Source organism: Miniopterus natalensis, chromosome 6 (genome assembly GCF_054644295.1).
Source record: "Miniopterus natalensis isolate mMinNat1 chromosome 6, mMinNat1.hap1, whole genome shotgun sequence".
NCBI classification, from domain to species: Eukaryota; Metazoa; Chordata; class Mammalia; order Chiroptera; family Miniopteridae; genus Miniopterus; species Miniopterus natalensis.
Genome location: NC_142086.1, coordinates 83,650,841 through 83,670,016, shown reverse-complemented (window position 1 = coordinate 83,670,016; position 19,176 = coordinate 83,650,841). Strand labels below are relative to the sequence as shown.

Sequence of the window (19,176 nt, the reverse complement as noted above, 5' to 3'; positions counted from 1 at the left end):
ACCTACACCCCGTGGTCTATCATCAACCTTGAAAACATCAACTCTTTTGCTTTTCTCTCCCTCTGAAGTTCTCACCTGGAGAAATGCAATGCTGGCTAACCCCCAGGATCTGCCTACGTAGTTTTGTGTAGCTAAATGCTCTGAAATGGGTCCTGCTTTATTTCATGAGCAAGAATCTCAAAAGAGACCCGATGCCACCACATGTTCCTTAGCGGTATGGGGCTTTCCGCTCTGCAACGTAATTCTTTCACATGCTCCCTCAATAACCACCACCCTCCCTTTCCAACTAATACCCTCACTTCATACTTCATTGAGAAAATCACTGCAATGAAATGAGAACGCCCTTGGTTTGACCACCATGAACTATTACACTAGAACATTCACATCCGTGTTCCCTGCCTTGTCTCTTGTGTTAGTAGACATGTCCCTGGCTCCTATCAAAGAGCAGTCATTCCATTTCTGATATTAACCCAGCTCTGTGGCCACCAGGGCTTTGCTTCCTAATTAGCCTTTCTCTCTCGGGTGTTAGTTTCTTCCTCTCTGATGCACTGTTCCATCACCACACAAACACACTTTGGCACACTCCAATTTAAAAATGGACTCAAAACGAGGCCCTGGCAGGGAAGCTCAGTTGGTTAGAGCATCGCCCCTATACGCCAAGGTTTCAGGTTCGATCCCCAGTCGGGGCACATACAAGAAGCAACCAATGAGTGCATGAATAAGTGGAACAACTACTAGGTGTTTCTCTCTCTCTTTCCTGTTCCATCCCCCCTTCCTCTCTCTCTAAAATCAATTAAAAAATTTAAAAATAAACTCAAAATGCTAAAAGACATTCTTTGGTCCTCAGTTCTCCTTGGTTGCTGCCCTACTGACAACCAAGCTTCCAAGAGTTATGTACAGACATTGTCTCCTGTTCCTCACCTCCCCCCTCTTCCCCACCCACCCCAATCCAGTGTTCATCCCCCAATGACTTCCACACTGTCAGGTAAGGACAGTGGGTCTCTGTCCTTACCTTACTCTACTTCTCAACAGCCTTCCACTGAGTGCTTCCTCCCTCCTTCTTGAAACACTTTTCTCATAATTTCCAGGACTCTATGTTCTCGGTGTTTCTCCCACCCCAGTGAAGGCTTTGTCTTTTCTGGCTCCTTTTCTTTTCCAGACATCTCCAATGTAATCTGTGCAAAACCAAGCTCAAATTCACTGTCCAAAATGTTCTTGCTTCAGTCTGCTCCACCTCAATAAATTGCTTAAGCCAAGAACCTAAATCATTCTTGATTGACCTTTTTTTTCAACCACCACCTACAATCCATCAGCAAATTCTATTGACGCTGCATTTAAATCAGTCCACCTTTCCCTATTACCTTGGCCTTAGTGCCAACATCCTCTCTTGCCCAAACCACAGCGAAATCCTTTTAATTGGATTTCCAATTTCTGCCCTCATTCCATACAGCCCATATTGCTCATGGCAGCCAAAGTGATGTTTTCTAAAGACTGAACAAGATCCCATCACTGCTCTAAACACTTAATGACTTCCCGCAGCATCAAGTGGGATGCAATCTAAGCTGGCAGCCATGCTCTCTATCAGGCCTGGCACCCTTTGGCCCCCACTCTCTCCCTGACCTCTTCGACCAGGCAGTAAGCTCCCCCCACCACAGTGGTCTTCAGGTTTTCTGATCTCAGCCCACTCCCACCTCAAGGACCCGCCATCCCCTCTGGGTGGTGCGTTCCCAGGTCTTTGCATGCCTACCCCTCATCTTTCTTGGGGACATGTTCTACAACATTTCAAGTGGCTCCTGCCCCCTCCCAGTCACTATTTATGCATTACTTTGATTTCCTTAGAATAGTATGGGCCACCTGAAATTCACTTGTTAATATACTTGTGTTTTTTGCCCTTAAAAAAAACTTTTGTTTGAAATAATTTTAGATTTTCAGAAGAGTTGAACAGATATTTTTGTTAATTCAGTTTCTGATTACCATCTTCCATGCCCCGACAAGAGCAGAGGCTCTTGTTAGCTGCTGTGACGCCAGTATCCAGAACACAGCGCATGGCACATACCAGACACATGTTTACACGTAAGGACCTACACACCCACTGTATGCACAGCTTCCAGAGGAGAAAACATGCCACTCAGAAGCCCCATTCTGTATCATGAGTTATATGACTGGTGCGTATACTTGGTTTGTTCAAGACTGAAACAACAGAGTTGTGGTCCAAACACTCGGTTTCTGGTGCTTTATACTTTGACAATTAAGTCTTACTGAGAAGCTCAAAAGTCACCTCAAGCTTTAGAAAGCTATGGTTTCTAAAAACAAATAGGTAATTACTACAGTATTGTCTTGAGATTAAAGTTAATTATTGCACCAAAGCCAGGCCCACTCACTAGACTGGACACAGGTGAGTGGTGGAGACATTGGTCAATCTGTATCTATACAAAAGGCAGGAACAACTGAGGACAAATTGGCCAAGGAAATGCAAGCACTCTTTTTCTAGAACCACAACTAAAACCATAACCACAGCCCAAAAAAGCATAATTGTTGGTTTACATCAGCCAATGATAGTATTCTAGTTACAGTATCTTCATTATAGAGTATAATTATTCCTCTCATGCAAACCACCAAACTAGCTATCAAACAAATATGACAGAAGAGGTTGGACGGTGGCACCACAGTCTGTCCAGCACACCGCCCCTCCTCCTCCTGGGAACAGCCCCCTCGGTGGGAGCCCAGCTCTCGTGGCGCCCATCCTTCAGTCCCTGCTCCAGCCGGCCACGCGGGGCCTGATGAGCCTCACCTGAGCGCCATGCCCGGGCTGCTCACCTGAGGCAAACGGTTTTTTGTTGTTGTTTTTTTAATATCTTTATTGATTTCAGAGAGAGGAAGGGCGAGGGAGAGAGACAGAAACATCAGTGATGAGAGTCATTGCTCAGCTGCCTCCTGCACGCCTCCACTGGGGATCGAGCCTGCAACCCCAGCATGTGCCCTGACCGGGAATTGAACCTCCATCTCCTGGATCCCAGGTCGATTCTCAACTGCTGAACCACGTCCGGCTGGGTGAGGCGAAGTTTTATGTTGTTTTTGGATTTTTGCTACGTGGAAAAGAGCCCTAACTTCCTAACACGTTTTCCCCATATATTAAAAATCACAGATTCAGCTTTGTTTCTGATGTAACTGTTGCTAATGATAATGATAGAGGTAGTAAAATATGATAGAACAGTTTCTCAACATCTACTTTGTGGGGGATACTGTGCTATTGAGAACTTAAACATATTTTTTGCCCCAGGTCAATAAAACTGAGACCAAATTGATTTTCTTGTCCAGTGTTAAGCAATATTGAGGCTGGACATACTTTCCTGTCCCTGTGTTAAGTAACACTGAGAACTAACAAAGATAATTACTTGCTCCAAGAAAGACTTAGTCCTGAAAGAAAAACTGTAAACCAACTAAAATAGTTTATGTGTCAAAACGAGCAATGTGCTCAGCAAGCTCCGCTCTGGCCCCTCGCCTCATGCTGTGCCCACCAATCCAAAGGTATTTTATCATTAACTTTGCCCAATCCCAACCAGTTCCCATCCCAACCACTGAAAGATCTGCCACCAACAATTCAGCCAAGGCCCCACCACCCAATAAACATCCTCCGCACTCCCCCTGGTGAGACACTCTTATGACTGCGAAGTTTCTCCCTCACTGCAGGTCTGACAGCCTAAGATCTGCTTGACTGACACACTTGTCTGGTGGTCTTCAGGGCACTGGCAATTGATGATCTACACTACTGCATTTAATTCACTCTTCCAGAGTATCTGGCTGAGCAGTGGTCCTCCAAGTAGACTGATAAAGTCTTCCAACCATTTTCCCAGGAAGCTTTAAGTAGTAATAAGGCTGGGTGTGCCTAGTCTCTGTGTGGCCTCCCTTATCAAGTCTTCACATTGGGCAATCATGAAACACAGGACCTTGACAGGCAAGGGTATGTTAGCCAGAAATGAAATACAGGATGTAAACTGCCTGACAACGGTTGGATGGTTTACTGTTTCTTTCCACAGTTCCCTAAAGAAAAACATACATTCTCCCTTTTTTTAAAATTAAATTCCACAAAGATTTCTATCACTGAGTCTGTGCAAACTATCTTGGGAAGTTCCTTTTGTGGACCCCCATCTAGGCTCAGTGAGGGATTAACATGGGAATATGTCAGTCAGGTCACTGTTAGTGGAACCCTACTATTTATTACACATCCGACTTATGTTGTAAGAAGTAAAAACAGAGTTTACGCTTAAGGGAAAACTAGACCCACAAGCCCGCAGCAGGTATTCCTATCCGACCCTTCCACACCTACCGCACACATCTTCCTCGGCATCAGATTCTTCCAGAGAGATCTGAGGCTGCGCCTTCACCTCCAGGTTTCTGCTCAGCCAGCTGGTTTGTTCCAAGGAAGAGCCAGCAATGTTTGCCACAGCTTCCAGGATTTTTTGAGTGACTTCCTAGAAGGAATCAGGAGAAAGACGAAAGGAAGTTTGTTAAGGGAAAGAATCTCAAGTGCCTGAAAGAGTACTACCCAACAGGAATACAACGCAAGCCACTGATGTGAACCATGTGAGTAATATTACATTTTCTAGCACCTGCATTAAAAGATAGTAGAAAGAAATGAGTTGGTAATGCTGAATCCAATATGTCCAAAATATTACCAACATGTAATCAATATAGAAATTATTAATGACAGTTTGCCTTCTTTTTGGTACTGTCTTTGAAATCAATGTGTATTTTACACTCACAGCACATTCAGTTCAGATCAGCCACATTTCAAGGGCTCAACAGCCACAGGTGGCTGGTGACTACTGCACTGGCGATGGAGATAAAATACAGAGTATATAAACAGGATGTCATGGCTGCACAGTACATCTAGAGATCACTTTTCTGGTTTCTTCAGAACACAGGTTCTTGCTAGAAATGCACCTTTCAACAATAAGACAAGGAACAAAATTAAGTAAGTTAAATGGACTCAACGGGGGTGAAGGGAGGAGTCCTCGAGGTCAGGAGTAAGTCAGTGAGGGATCTGCTCAGGAAACTGTGATAAAGGGGTGGGAACACTGGTGGGTTTCTCAGGCCAGCATCACCGAGCATCACCAGCTGACAGCAGCTGTGGGTCCTTGACACCTGAGGAGTGAACAGGCCTGACTCCACCGTAAGCCCAGCAGTTGTGTTTGGGCCTGAAGGAAGAGTGCACCTGCCTGTTAGGAGGCGAGGAGGGTACACCTGAGGTCAAAGCTCTGCAGGGACAGGGGGCCAGCTACAGGTAACGGGCCTGCCCGCTTGAGATACTTCTTTGCTACAAGTGGACTCCCAACGATGCTTTCCCACACCTTACACAGCAACGGTTCAGAGCTGGGAACTGGACAGACCTTTCACAAATGCCAGGGATCCTAACCATTGGCAGTAATATTGCCAAAGCAGTAAAACGTGTATCTCAGCTTACATCCAAACCGTTAACTCAAAAAGCCCTTCAATCAGTGCTCATAATGGCTGAAACGTAGCGATTTTCTAACTCTGTCATTACGACGGTTTATAGCTGCCTTCTACTTTAAAGACAAGATTTTCCTTCTCTGGGTTTCACCTTTGATTTTCAGTATTTTTGAAACTCCCTGTGAGTGTGTATTGGCTTTAATCGGGGGGGGGGGGGGAGATGTTAAGGAAAGAAACCTACGTATAGAGGCAGATTTACTATCCCCAGCACGCTTAAGGTCAATTCCATATGCACAGTAGATGCTCAAACTGAACATACAACCTTCACAGGAGAGTATCAAACCCTCTGAAGGCAGAGATGGAGAAAGTGAGACCTGAGAACAGACGCAAATCAAAGGTCTGATTCTGCCCAGTGCTATTACCTAGAATGAAACCCTCTAAAGATAGAGGGCAGTAACCATCTGCTACACTTTCCCCACACAGACCTGCAAGTCCTTCTGATCCTTCTTGCTTTCCAGGTTGGGTGTTCGTGTCACAAAGTCGTTGAGCACGCTGTTGAGAGACAATCAGCTTCAGACCAGGAATGCTGCAGGAATCAAACACGTCCCAGCAGAAACCGCGGTGATATGAATGCTGGGGCACGGTACCTGAGAAGCAGAAAGTACCCAGGAGGGGCCAGGTTCAACTGCACAGACTCCTTCAGCACGCCCAGCAACGAAGGGAAGTTCTCCTGCAAGGCTGTCACTGGGAGCCTACTTTCAAACACAGGGATAACACCAGCCATGAGCAAGTCAGAACAAAACCCTTACTGAAGAGCAGATTTTCAGTCCAGGCAGTTGGGAAACAGAGGGAAGGTGGCGTATTTGACTAATCTGTTTACTCTTTTTTCAGTTACAACAGACACAAGCTAAATTTTGGTTTTCCTGCAAGAACTTGAAGTTTGGAGACCTGAAATCCCACAGCCAATGGGTCAGATGCTCCTGATTTCCTCCTCTACAAAATAAGTCTTAACCTAGAGGATCATCTGTGATCATTTGGGGCTGTTTTGATCTAAATATGGCTTCTCCAACAATGTTGGTGACACAGAGTCACCCATCCAAAGGTGGCAAAGCGACAGGTCAGGAGTCACCTCTGGGAAGGTGATCTTCAGCTTCCTCAGGTGAAGGGACTGTCACAGGGACTGAGTGAGCAGGACTGGGGTTGCTGCCACAAAGCGAGGCTGCACAGCATGGCCACAGCCAGAGGGCCCCAGGTTCAAGCCTGGTCCTCAACTTACTCCTGAGCAAACTCAGCAGTGCCTCCTCTGCAAAGGGAGGATGACAAAATCGAACCTGCAGCTGCTGTGAAAGCTCAGGTGTCACTAAGGCCGCATAACAGATGCTCACTACTGTCACCACGTCAGTGATCATGAGCCTTCCATCCCTGGAGAAGTGTGTAGGGAATCCGCTCCAAGGCCCTCTGTAGCTAAGGCTGCTGACGGTGGAGATTAAGCTCCGTAAATCCATGCAGAGGCCACCCAGCAGAACACATGGAAAAGCCCCAAACATAATCATTTCTCCTTTTTCTGAAAGGGGTCTTGAATACTTTTCTTTGGTATCAATTTAATTTAAACTGTTTCTTGGAACGTTTACCAGGCCTCACATAAAGCTTTGCTGACATAGTGTTCAGCACACAGCACATGGATTTTAAAACGTCAGATGAGATCCCTGGAGAAGGAAAAGGAAGACCTTCAGGGCATTCCCCTGCCTCAGGAGGAATTAGGACACCACTCAGATATTCACTGAACTGAGACGAGAATCAGGGCTCTTATTTGCAATCTCTGCAGTAGCACCTGTAATTGAGAAGTGGTTTTGGGGGGTTGCTTTACCTTTGGATGAAAACATAGCAAAACTGCAGCACAGGGATGTCCACGAGTGGCGACTTCTGAAAATTAAAGCAAAACCCATTACTCCAAGTTACTGGGAAGTGAATTCAAATAAGAGTGAAGCAGATTCTGCATCCTAAAAAAGCAGAGGTGTGGTTTTTCTGTTAATCTTCACCCAAGGATATTTTTTCTATTGATTTTTTTAGAGCAAGTAGAAGGGAGAGAGGGAGAGATAGAGAAACATCAATGTAAGAGAGACACATCTATTGGTTGCCTCCTGAATGCACCCCGACCGGGGCTGGGGATCAAGCCTGCAACCAAGGTATGTACCCTTGACCGGGAATCAAACACGAGACCCTGCAGTCTGCAGACCAACACTCTAACCACTGAGCCAAAATGGCCAGGGTTGAAAGCAAAGGTTTTTAGCCAGAGTCTTTACAATTTAATAAGCGACGTAAAAGTATCCACCACGTGTAACAAAAATAACTGTATCCTATGAGGTCCCTAATCTTAGTGCCCCTTGTACCAGACTTCCAGAGATTCTCTTTACACTGACATACTGTCCACTCAGGCTGTTAACAAGTACTCATGGGAAATTTGGCATTATAGCTGAACCTCCCCAAACAAAGAGCTGAGGGCCAGTGCTGACCCTTCTGAATACCTGTGACTAGCTACAGACAAGAGACAATGAAAACTCCTAATTCTTAGCTCAAGGAATTCCCTGAAACCTAGCCCAGGCAACTTTCCCAAATCTTAAGTGGCTGGAATTACTCAGACACTGGTTTCCTCTATGCTTGTAAACAGCATTTGTAGAAATTATAGAAGTTGAGCTAATTAACTGAACTAACCACAAAATGTAATTTTGTTATTTGAACAGCCAAAAACTAGCCAGACAGTTAAGATCGAGTCTTTTTTTAAGCCTGGAGGTATAAGTTGCAGATATTTGTAGAAATTCAAATAATGTGAAGGAAGAAAACCTACAACCGCCTGCTCTGTCAGTACAAAGGCTGTCACAGAGCCTGCCAGGGGCCGCTCACCCTGCGATGCTGTTCATAGGACAGCCGCCAGCGTGGAGGGTCAACCGCCTGACCCGAGACTTGCTCAGAGTCACCATGCGAATCCACGCAGGATCCGACAGACTCTCTATCCCTGCTCTGCTTCTCCAGGGTCAAGTTACTTTTGTATTTATGTATGACAGTGAAAGGTAACAAGACTACGAGACACTCATGGGAGACATGGGGCTGACCTCTGACAGACCAACCCGTGGAAGTTGCCATGTCCATTTTATGTTGATTCCTTAAGCCCTTAGTGGGTTCCATAACCTGGCCTCCCAACTAGAATACAGGCTGGCGGAGGGCAGGCACAGTTTCACTGATGCCCAAGGTGGACTTTCAGGGAACATGTGGAATGCAGGGGACCAGGCCCACACATCGCTGATGGGTGAGAGCCCAGGCAGGGCCAGGCTGTCCAGTGCAGACGTTTCTGTAGAGGGCTTCCCTGGGCACGGGCAAGAGGCCCTTGCAGAGAAGCCCAAATGGAGAGTTCTACTCCAAGGCTGGCAGGGCTATAAAACTACTGAAATATTCTTCGTCAGTTTTCTCACTATGGGGTAGGAAATGGCTGAACATATTTCTGATTCCAAGATTCAGCTTTTGCTCACCATGCCGAGTGTGAGGGCCTTAATGTCTACAGGCAATATTCCTTTCTTCTTATGAAAATGTTTATTGTAGTAAATATACATAAAATTTACCATCCTAACCATATTTTTAAGTGCACAGTTCAGTGGTACTCAGTACATTCACATTTTGGGGCAACCATCACCACCATCCATCTCTGGAACTCCCATCCTCCCAAACTAAAACTGTGTCCCCATTAAACACTAACACCTCCTGCCCCAGCCCCTGGTGATCACCACTCTACTCTCTGTCTCTATGAATCTGACCACTCTGGGAACCTCATAAATTGGATCATATAATATCTGTCCTTTTGTGACTGGCTTCTTTCACTGGCATAATGTTTTTAAGGTTCATCCACATTGTAGCAGATGTCAGAATCGCCTTCCTTTTTAAAGCTGAATGACATCCCATTGTATTTATGTACCACATTTTGTTTATCCCTTCATCTGTTGATGGATACTTGGGCTCCTTCTATCTTTTGCTATTGTGACTAATGCTGTTAAGAACACTGGTGTACAAATATCTGAGTAAAATATTTTAATAATCACTTTGTCCATTCCACTAATTTTCATTTAGGGAATTTTTTTAAAATTTTTTTCTAACTGTATAATTTTAAATCACTTGATAGGAGGCAGTTATTTCAAGGTTGAAATAAATCTCTGGTTTCTATCTAATTAAATACTGAAGAATAAAACAGCGAACTCTACTCCGGCTCCTCTGAGCCCTTTTCTCAATTAGGCCTTGACCTTGGCCTGGAAAGACTGAAACTTTCAGCACAGTTTTGTCTACCCCGACACTAAGAGACTTGACTAACACCAGCACAGTTTCCTGAAGCTCAAGGGCATGTCCGCAGCCCCCATAAATGCCTGCCTGAGAAAGCTCGAGGCTGCCAAAACAACTTGCCATCCATTCAGCCAACACTTGAGAGGCTGCAACCTCCCTTCCTTAGAGCATTTATTCAGAGAAGTGTAAGCTGTAAATCCTTCCTGTTCCTTTGAGATGTATATGAATCTCCTACAACTCAGGAATGTCTTTCTCAATGACCTGGGAGCCTCCCTTTGAAACATCAAGAAAGACAGGCCCCTGTCTCCCAGTCTCCATGACAGTGTTGGAGCCTGCCTTCCATAAGCAGTAAGTGCATAAGCAAACCCAGGGGGCCTAATCATACTGACCAATACCCCTTTCCACTTCCCTGACTTTGCTGGAGTCCCTGTTCATTCCCCCTCCCTATACCCCCACTCTGTTTAAAATACCAGGTTAACCCCTGGCCGGTGTGGCTCAGTTGGTTGGAGCATTGTCCTGTATACCAAAAGGTCACCGGTTCAATTCTCGGTCAGGACACACGCCTAGGTTGTGGGTTTGAGGCAACCAATCAACGTTTCTCTCTCAGTGACCATCAGTGTTCCTCTCCCCACCCCCTTTAAAAAAAAATCAACATGTCCTCAGGTTAGGATTACAAAAAACAAAATATCACCAACCAGGTTACCTCTGCACATAGAATTGAGCTCAGCTCTCTCCCCTTCCACCGTGGTTACTGAATAAAATTGGTCTTTATCACCTTTAACTAGTGTGTCTGGCTTTATCTTTGACGTGTTTTAGGCTGCAAGTTCCTTGAAGCAAGCGCCACTTTCTCTTCGTAAAGGTGTCATTTCGCACAGTAGGTACCTGATTGGAACCCAGGACTGGGCAGTGCACCCAGCAGCAGGGAGCCAAGGACGAAAGATGGTCCCTGACCTCAAGTGTTCCCACCTTCACAAAGGCACACCTAAGCCTACAAGGCACATCACACACCACCTTCCAAAAGCCCAGTAAGAGCACCTCCATTTACACCACAAATTCCCAGGTGCTCTTGTGACCTGTTTCCCTCCCAAACAATTTATAAGACATTAAGTAATGAGAATGGCCCGTGTCCACCTGGAGGTTCCCCAGGCTCCTGACCTGGTCCCCTCGGATCTGCGGCCTTTTCACCACCTCCTTCACCAGGTGCAGCACCGTGTCTGTCTGCAGGGTGCTTAGAGCACAAACCAGGTCAACGAGGGTGAGCTGGGATGCACTTGCCACAGGGACAATCTGCCAAAAGAAAAAACAGAAAACAAAAGGATGATGCATGGAAAGTATTCTCTAAGAGTTGCCCTTGGAGAAAGAGATTTGTCTTAATCTTTTAAATATTTCAATGAAAACTGGGTAAAGGACTCTATTGGTGGGAATAAAGATTGAGTTAAGCATTTAATCACAATGTAATCAGTACCTGATGCAAATTAAGACCAAAAGGTGCATTCGATTATAGGGGAGTAAGACTGATATGTTAAAGCTGAGAAAGCATTTTAGAAACAGATACATACAACTTGAAGGAAGCAGGCTGGCATCAAGACATGGCCCCCAAGATCTGAGGGCAGGAAGAAAACTGTAAATCAGGTTCACACTTGCTGGCCTTGGCAGGAAGCCCTGGTGTGGGAGGTGCATTTTCATGATAGAAGTCTGCATAACACGGTCATGTGCACTTGGAAATGCCAGGTTTATCACCAGGAAGAACCACACAGGTGCAGAGCAGTGTGCCTGGGCCTGGGCCACCAGCCACTCACGCCTCTCCAGGGAACAGAAGCCCATGCTGGGCACTGAGATGGGGGGGGGGGTGAGGACCCTTGAGGGAGGTACAAGGTAGGAACCTGGATGGTCAAGAGAGGGAGCAAAGGAAGAGGGATGTGGTTTTGCAGAAATAGGTAAACCAAGCCCCTGGAGGATCTTGTGATGGACTAGTGGATAAAGAATGGATGAAATGCAAACTCTAGTTTGGGCACAGGAATGTGACGCTTTAAATTTTCCTTACCATCATGAACAAATATTATTTTTATAAATTAAAAAAGCTTAACATTAACTATGGACTTGGGGCGATAATAAAGTATTACTGGGGAATGTTGACAGTGGGGAGGCTGTGTATGTGAGGGGCATATATGGGAGCTTTCTGTATCTTCCTCTCATTTTGTTGTGAACCTAAAACTGTCTTAAAAATATAATAAAGTCTTTAAAAAAATGGTTTAGCCCTGGCTGAGTAGCTCAGGTGGTTAAAGCACTGTCCAAATAGGTCAAGGTTGTGGGTTCAATCCCTCCCTGGTCAGAGCACATACAAGAATCAACCGATGAATGTATAAATAAGTGGAACAACAAATTGATGTGTTTTTTCCTCTCTAAATCAATTAAAAAAAATTTTTTTAATGGTAAAAAAAAACACCTATAATATGGTACCACAATCAGGGAAGGGCCCACCCAGGTCTTCACAGGTAGAATAATGGACCATTCCTTAAGCTAGGTGGGGGGTTCATGGTACTTTTTATTCTCTGAAATGTGTATGTTATAGACGTTATTGTATACATGCTGTTAGATATTAAAATTTAAGCGGTTAAACAGAAGTACTATGCTCTCGCTCTAGAGAGACCAGAAAACAAATTGGGATGGGCTCTCTCCCCACCCGCCCAGCACATGCATCTGGCTGTACAGAGACTCGGCCGCATTATTTCTTGCATTTAAAACGGTGAAACTGTTCTAGTATTTTCCCATGCCAGCCTCCGATGTCACCTTTGATAACACACTTTTTTGGTATTTTTGTCAGGGTGAGTTTAGTGACTACTTCTTTAGCTCACCTTCATCTTACTGTGCCGTTTAACTTTCTTTCTGCTCCACACTGCAGCAACAGCAGCAATCAACTGGACTCCGAGATTGGCTGTCAAGGGATTCAAGAAGTCTAAAATTTTTTGTCGTATAGTCTGAAAAATGGGGAAAGAAAACCCAGTTATGGCAGAGTGGTGTCAGGGTTCTGATGTGTACCTAACACTTGACCACCACTGCCAGTCAGCAGGGCTGTGCCGGTCAGCATTCCCAGCACTGTGGGGACAGGAGGAATCGGAGCTCCTCCTGAGGGACCTGGATGTACAGTGGCTGGAGATGCACTGTGGGCAGACAGGGTGGACAGAATATTCTGGAGGCCTACGCACCACAGTATCTAAATCAAACTGCGAGTCTAATCCTATTGTCACCGTTTATCAGATATGCACACTCTCTCTATGCCCCAGTGTCCTCACCTATAACTGGGAATGATAATAGCACCTACCTTGTAGGTGAGAATGAGTATATTTCTGGACATGGCCTGGCATTGTAATTCTAAGTGAAGAAACCACAGCACAGGGAGGTTAATGAACTTGCCCGAGGTCCCAGGGAGCCGCTGAGCCTAGGTAGTCTGGCTCCCAGTGCTCTGAACCACCCTGGCAGCAGGGGCACTCAGGTGACATGAGACACGACTACCACACATGGCAGAACAGACAGTCATCTGCCTGGATGCTTCCGAGTCAGAGACTTAAACTTAAGGAAGAGTGAACTGGACATGTTCTGAGTTGTGCGTTTCTGGTTTAATTAAAAAAAACACCCCAAGAAAACAAAAACAATACAAAAAAACCTCAAAAACACCCCAACATCCCACCGTGACATGCCCATGTTTCCAAGGCACCACTACCGGCAGAACAGAGAGGTGAGCTGTCTTAGTAGATGAGCTTGAAACAGCTGATGACTTTAGGCACCCCACCTCAAACCCCCAGAGACTTTATTTTTAGTTTTTAAAAAAAAGCAAAGGGGAAATAAAACAGGCTGAAATCCACTTACAAAGCCTTCTGTGCCACGAACAGAAAAATTACTCATAACAAACTTGAGTGTGATGGAGCACATTATGCTTGATTACTTATGTATGTGTTCCCATATGTCTTTATTTTTATTGGGACAACACAAGACAAAGGAAACAATAAAAAGGCAGAGGAAGATCTCTCACCTTGGTGGTTTTAAAGTAAACAGAAGAGAATCCCTTTGTGGCTCCAAGGAGATCCACGGGTCTCTTTTGTGTCTCCTCCTTTCTGAGAACATTCCAGAGAAGGGCCATGGTGTTAATGATTCGAGGCAGCTCCTCCAGAATGGCATTCTTGGCATTTTTCAGACTGGTGGGATCACTTATAGCAGAGGTCTGAAAATGAAAATGAACAGTGAAACCTGGCTTCCCTGTGCATCTGAACCAGGGCCTTCTTTCAAAGGGGAACGTCTGTGAGTCTGAGAGGCCACATTATAGACTCTTTCCATCATTCAACCGAAGCCTTAACTGCATTCTCAAATTTAATGCCAGATAGGGTAGGGCAACCAGCAGCTCAAATGTCTCCCAGCACAGATTTCACAAACACCACAAGAGTAAAAAAAAATGTAGAAAGCCCTGGCCAGTGGTTAGAGCATTGGCCTGAGCACCGAAGGGTTTCAGATTTGATTTCCTGTCAAGGGCACATACCTGGTTGCAGGTTCAATCCCTGGCCCAGGTTGGGGCATGTGCAGGAGGCAACCAATCGATATGTCTCTTACATCAATGTTTCTCTCTCTCTCTTCCCTTTCACTCTCTCTGAGAAATCAATGGGAAAAATATCCTCGGGTGAGAATTAACAACAATAAAAAAACAAAAACAAAAAACATGTGGGGGAAAAAATGAATATAAGCCTCAAATCAAGCAAGTGGCTTTACATTTTATCCCAAGCGCTTACTGATGAAACAATGGGCTAGAGCTGAAGGAATGGCCAGAAGAACAAAACGACACTAGCATTACGTACAAACATTTGCACATTTGCATAATGCTTGTATCATTTACATGCATAGATTCGCATACACATTTGCATTACTTACATACAAACATTTCTTATTGGAAACAGTCATAATAACCCAACGACAAAACAATATTATGAAAATTGCCTCCAACTCAGAAAAAAAAAAATTTACCTTTTTATTTTGGTTGGGTTGTTCCAAAAGACAAAAATGACTAATGGTTGTCAGACCTTCCAAAAGAGTGAGTGGATAATCCGGAGAAACATTTTCCCTCTTGGAGGTGTTGCTTTGGTGAAGAAACGAGAAGGTGGTTTTGAGGATTTTTAAGAATGAGGCTATAAAGACTTTTAATTCTACATACAAGCATAGAAACCAGAGAGACATCACTATCTTTAATAAACTGGGGCTCTCATAATGAAATACTGTTACAATATTGGTAGGCATCCTTTGTGCTACTTTATAGTCATGCAGTCACTTTGGAAAATGTATTTAGATGTTTTAGAATTTCTGTGAAGGTGATTCCATTTTTATTTATTTTGCAAAAATAACAGACAGTGACTGACTTGTCCTGCAACACTGCGCCAGCCCGGGTAGCTGAGTGGAATTAAAAATAGAGGACGTGGCCCAGCCGGGTGTGGCTCAGTGGCTGAGTGTTGACCTAGGATCCAGGCAATAGGAGTTTGATTCCAGGTCAGGGCACATGCCCGGGTTGCGGGCTCGATCCTCAGTTGGTGGCGTGCAGGAGGCAGCCCATCAATGACTCGCTCTTCACTGATGTTTCTCTCTCTCTCCCTCTCCCTTCCTCTCTCTGAAATCAATAAAGATATATTAAAAAAAAAATAGAGGGTGTGGCTGGGCTGGGTGGCTCAGCTGGCTGAGCGTCATCCTGTGCACCAAAAGGTTGCTGCTTCGATTCCCAGTCAAGGCACCTACAGAAGGCAACCCGATTGATGTTTCTCTCTCCCACTCATGTTCCCCCCCCAAGCATGTCCCCAGGAGAGGACAAAAAAAGAAATAGAGGATCTGGACATCTGGTTCCTCGCCACCCCTCCTGACAACGCTAAGCAGGCTTCTGATTCGGTTACAACATCCTCCAGCTGGCTCTACGTAAATCAGCCATTAGTTACACAAACTGTCACTGAAGCAATAATAACGCATCGAAGGAGCAGCATACCTGACAGAGAGTTTCACAGATTCGCTTTCGTACTGTTTGACCAGCTCGTCCAAGTTTTTGCAAATCTGGACAACAAAGGGTGTCACTGTCCAGCCCAGGGATTTTCCAAAGTACGGCAAGGAATGCGTGACTAAGCTCACCCAGGCTGGGTGCATGCCGTAGCCGTAGGCTGGCTGCAGACCTCTCACCACTGCGGACACCAGCAGCCCCTGGGAGGTGAGGGGGTGGGGCTGTACATACTGCATGGCATTGATGGCCTGCTGGAAATCCAGGGCCCTCCGCCACTCCCGGGACAAGACTGGCTGGTTTTCAGCCTCCTCGAGGACCTGGCCCAGATGATGCTCCAAGACTATCAGCACCTGCAGGAGCTTCAGCAACTCGATCTGCAGGGGGTGCTCACTCCAGATCTGATCCTGGCCCAAGTTGATGAGATTCTCCTCAAAGAGATTGTCTTCCGGCAGGGCCCGGCCTCGCTCTGCGGTGGCCAGGCCGAAGCGCTTCTGGCTCGTGTACATGGACGCTGACAGGGACAGCAGGACAAACTCCTGCACTTTGCACCTCTGCAGCAGGCTGCAGATGAACTCCACATTCTTCCCTTCGGCGGACTTGGCCACCGAGACAAGCTGCGTCATTATTCTAATCAAAACCTCCACACTTTTGACCTGGACATCCCGGTTGCCAAGCAGGTCTCGGTGGGAGATGTTTAAGTAACAAGGGTAATAGCTGCGCAGGAAACTCAGGCACAGGTAGGTGAGGAGCTCGATCAGCAGAGAGTGGGGGCACACGTTGGGGGACTGGGTCTGGAGTTTTCCATAGAAGCTCTGGCCAACGAGGGCCTCCTGGTGGCGTGCCAGGAGGTTGGAGATGAGGTTAAGGTGCGCAGTGGAGCTGGTGTCCATGCTGGTCCTGGACATGGCCTCAATGAACTCCTTGGGGTTGGTTTTGAGCACGGCCTCTAACACTGAGAAGGCGTAGAGGACGCGCCGGGAGTCATAAGGCTGCAGGTAGAGCAGGATGTGCTTGAACAAGGCCTCGATCATCTCCTGCCTTTCCCGCTGCTGCTTCAGCAGCCTGGACGTGGTGAGGGCCTGGAGCTCCACATCGGCCTCCTCGTCACTGGACAACGACTCCGAAGCCTGGGTCCTGTCCGAGTCCACGCGTGTCAAGCTTAACTTGGCACTGGGCTTGAAGCTTTCCGCCTGGCAGGCCGCCAGGAAGGCCGAGCGCCTGGGGTGGGCCCTGCCGCCCGTGGGGATGGGTGCGCAGCAGCCCTCCTCCGTGCTCAGCTCCTGCGGGTCGCGGGAAGGGGAGGACAAGGAGGACGTGTCCTCGCTGTCCATGTGGGCAGGGCTCGTGTCTGCAGACTCCGTGTGCTCGCTGCTGTCGGGAGCGCCTCGGGCTGGCCTGTCCAGAAGGTCCGCGTAGTAGGGAAGGTCATCCTCACTCAGCGGGCTTCCCAGCGAGCACTGCTCTGGTTCCTTCTCCACCTCGGCCCAGATGGCCTCCCGGTCCACAGTGGTGAACTGGTTCAGGGGCATGCTTTCCTCCGAGCTGCCCTCCTGAGGTTCGGGCACTCCACACGCCTCTTTGAAAGAGGTTTTCTTCCTGTTAAACCAACGATGCGAGTCCTCTGAAAATTATGAAATGACAAACGACTTCAGAACAGAAGGGTGAGCTATGATATATTCGTTCTAGAGTGATCTTTGTCTCAAAGCCAGACAGAAAGATCACTATTAATAAAATTCCCCCATGAGACTATAACACCAGAGTCTAGATCACATGACGGACAAGAGGTAAAAAAGCAAAGTGGACAGGTCTTTTACACGGTCACAGAAAATATCAATATCACAACTTTTGGGGAAGGGCAATTTTTAAGTGCGTATTTTGTCCCAGGAGCTTCCTTTCAAGAAATGTATCCTACAGAAATGTCAGCAGAAGGTTTTAAAGCTCTAGGAGTGTTCACTGAAATGCCTTGTATACAGACAAACTGGAAAGCAAATAAAATATCCACAATAAGAGGCAGGAAAAAAAAATCACCACACACTCAGGCAATGGACTCCTGTTCGGGCTTTAAAAGATCCATCTATGTACACTGATATGGAGCAATGAGCAGGATATATGAAGTGCCAGAAAAAAAATCAAGTTGCATCAAATGAGCCCCTTTAGGGAAGAGCGCCTATAACATGCAGCCATGAGGAGATCTGGAAGCACACCTGCCGAACCATTGACAAAACTAGCTCTATCAGGAGGGGCTACAAGGGACTCTCACCTGTGTTTTCACTTATTATCCCAATTTTTAAAATAAACACCTTAGTCCTTCTGTAATCAGGAAATACACGTTTGAAAATATTCAGGTATTTTGAAAAGGGAGTGAAAGCCAGAAGTCTTTGGTCCTGCCCACCATTTTCAATATGCAGCGTCCAACCCATCTGTCCCGTGAACACGAGGCAAGAGCGGGAGGGAGGGAGGAAGGGGACCTGGAAAGGGTGAGCTGCTGGTGCACATGGGAATGTTTAAGCACAGCCTCCAGCCAGGCTGCAGGGGAGGGCAGGGGGTGAGCAGCGGGGTCCCGCTGCCTCCAGGGGAAGAACACCACAGATAAATGACGCTTTCTCCTTTCGGGAGGGTGGCAGATGAAGCAGCAGGAAGGGCTGTGGGACTTTAAAACCCAATAAACTGTGGAGTTAAAAACGTTCTTCTTAAAACACACAAAGGAATATGAGAAAATTTACCTGCCACAAATGAGTCAAACTTTTAAGGAGGTGCCTAATTTATACGTAAGTCTTTGAATTTGACCTTCTGATGATACGGGCTAATGGAGTGCCGCCTCTTGGAGAAGGCAGCCAGCTGTTCTTCCTGAGGGGGACTGTAAGTTACAGTTTTGGGCAAGGAACCTTGTACAGAGAGGAAACCCTCTTGGAGATCTTTGCTTAGTTAGGTGCTATCTCTTAAGATAACACTGAGACAAACGGAATATTTACAGCCCAGTGAGCTAAACAAGCTAACTCAAGGCCTGTAAAGCCATGGCTGGGAAAACACGGGCAGGCAGTCATAGAGTGCAGCTGTTGGGGAAGTGGTGTTGCCCATGAAGTGTGGCAGACATTAACCCTTGTTTATGAACTCATCGGGTTTATTTTAGTCTTTCCTTCCTATATTCTTTCATTTGTGTTAAAGTTGCCTCTGAAAGTTCTCTGAACCCAAAGGCTTATTTTTTCTGCATTTCTGATTATGTTAACAGAATTTTCTAGTTGGAAAAAACCTTAGAGAGCAGATTTAAAAAACTATGCAAATTTTGACATTCTTGTTCATTCATATTTGAATGCACCCTAAACTATCTCGTCCCCAGGTTGGAGAAGAAACCTGGGAAGAAGTGCTGGCCTAGCCAACCCAGA

General features: G+C 46.1%; 1 protein-coding gene across 1 annotated transcript in view; it reads right to left on the bottom strand.

Moving 5' to 3' along the window:
* DOP1B (DOP1 leucine zipper like protein B) overlaps positions 1 to 19,176 on the bottom strand; it is a 72,580-nt gene that overhangs the window by 10,494 nt on the left and 42,910 nt on the right. The window contains exons 19-27 of the mRNA XM_087818398.1: positions 15,785 to 17,414; positions 14,785 to 14,896; positions 13,805 to 13,993; positions 12,630 to 12,752; positions 10,930 to 11,061; positions 7,319 to 7,374; positions 6,099 to 6,203; positions 5,937 to 6,003; positions 4,328 to 4,472 (exon numbers count right to left, since the gene is read on the bottom strand). Coding sequence (XP_087674524.1) covers positions 4,328 to 4,472; positions 5,937 to 6,003; positions 6,099 to 6,203; positions 7,319 to 7,374; positions 10,930 to 11,061; positions 12,630 to 12,752; positions 13,805 to 13,993; positions 14,785 to 14,896; positions 15,785 to 17,414 — 2,559 coding nt within the window. The remainder of the gene's footprint in view (positions 1 to 4,327; positions 4,473 to 5,936; positions 6,004 to 6,098; positions 6,204 to 7,318; positions 7,375 to 10,929; positions 11,062 to 12,629; positions 12,753 to 13,804; positions 13,994 to 14,784; positions 14,897 to 15,784; positions 17,415 to 19,176) is intronic.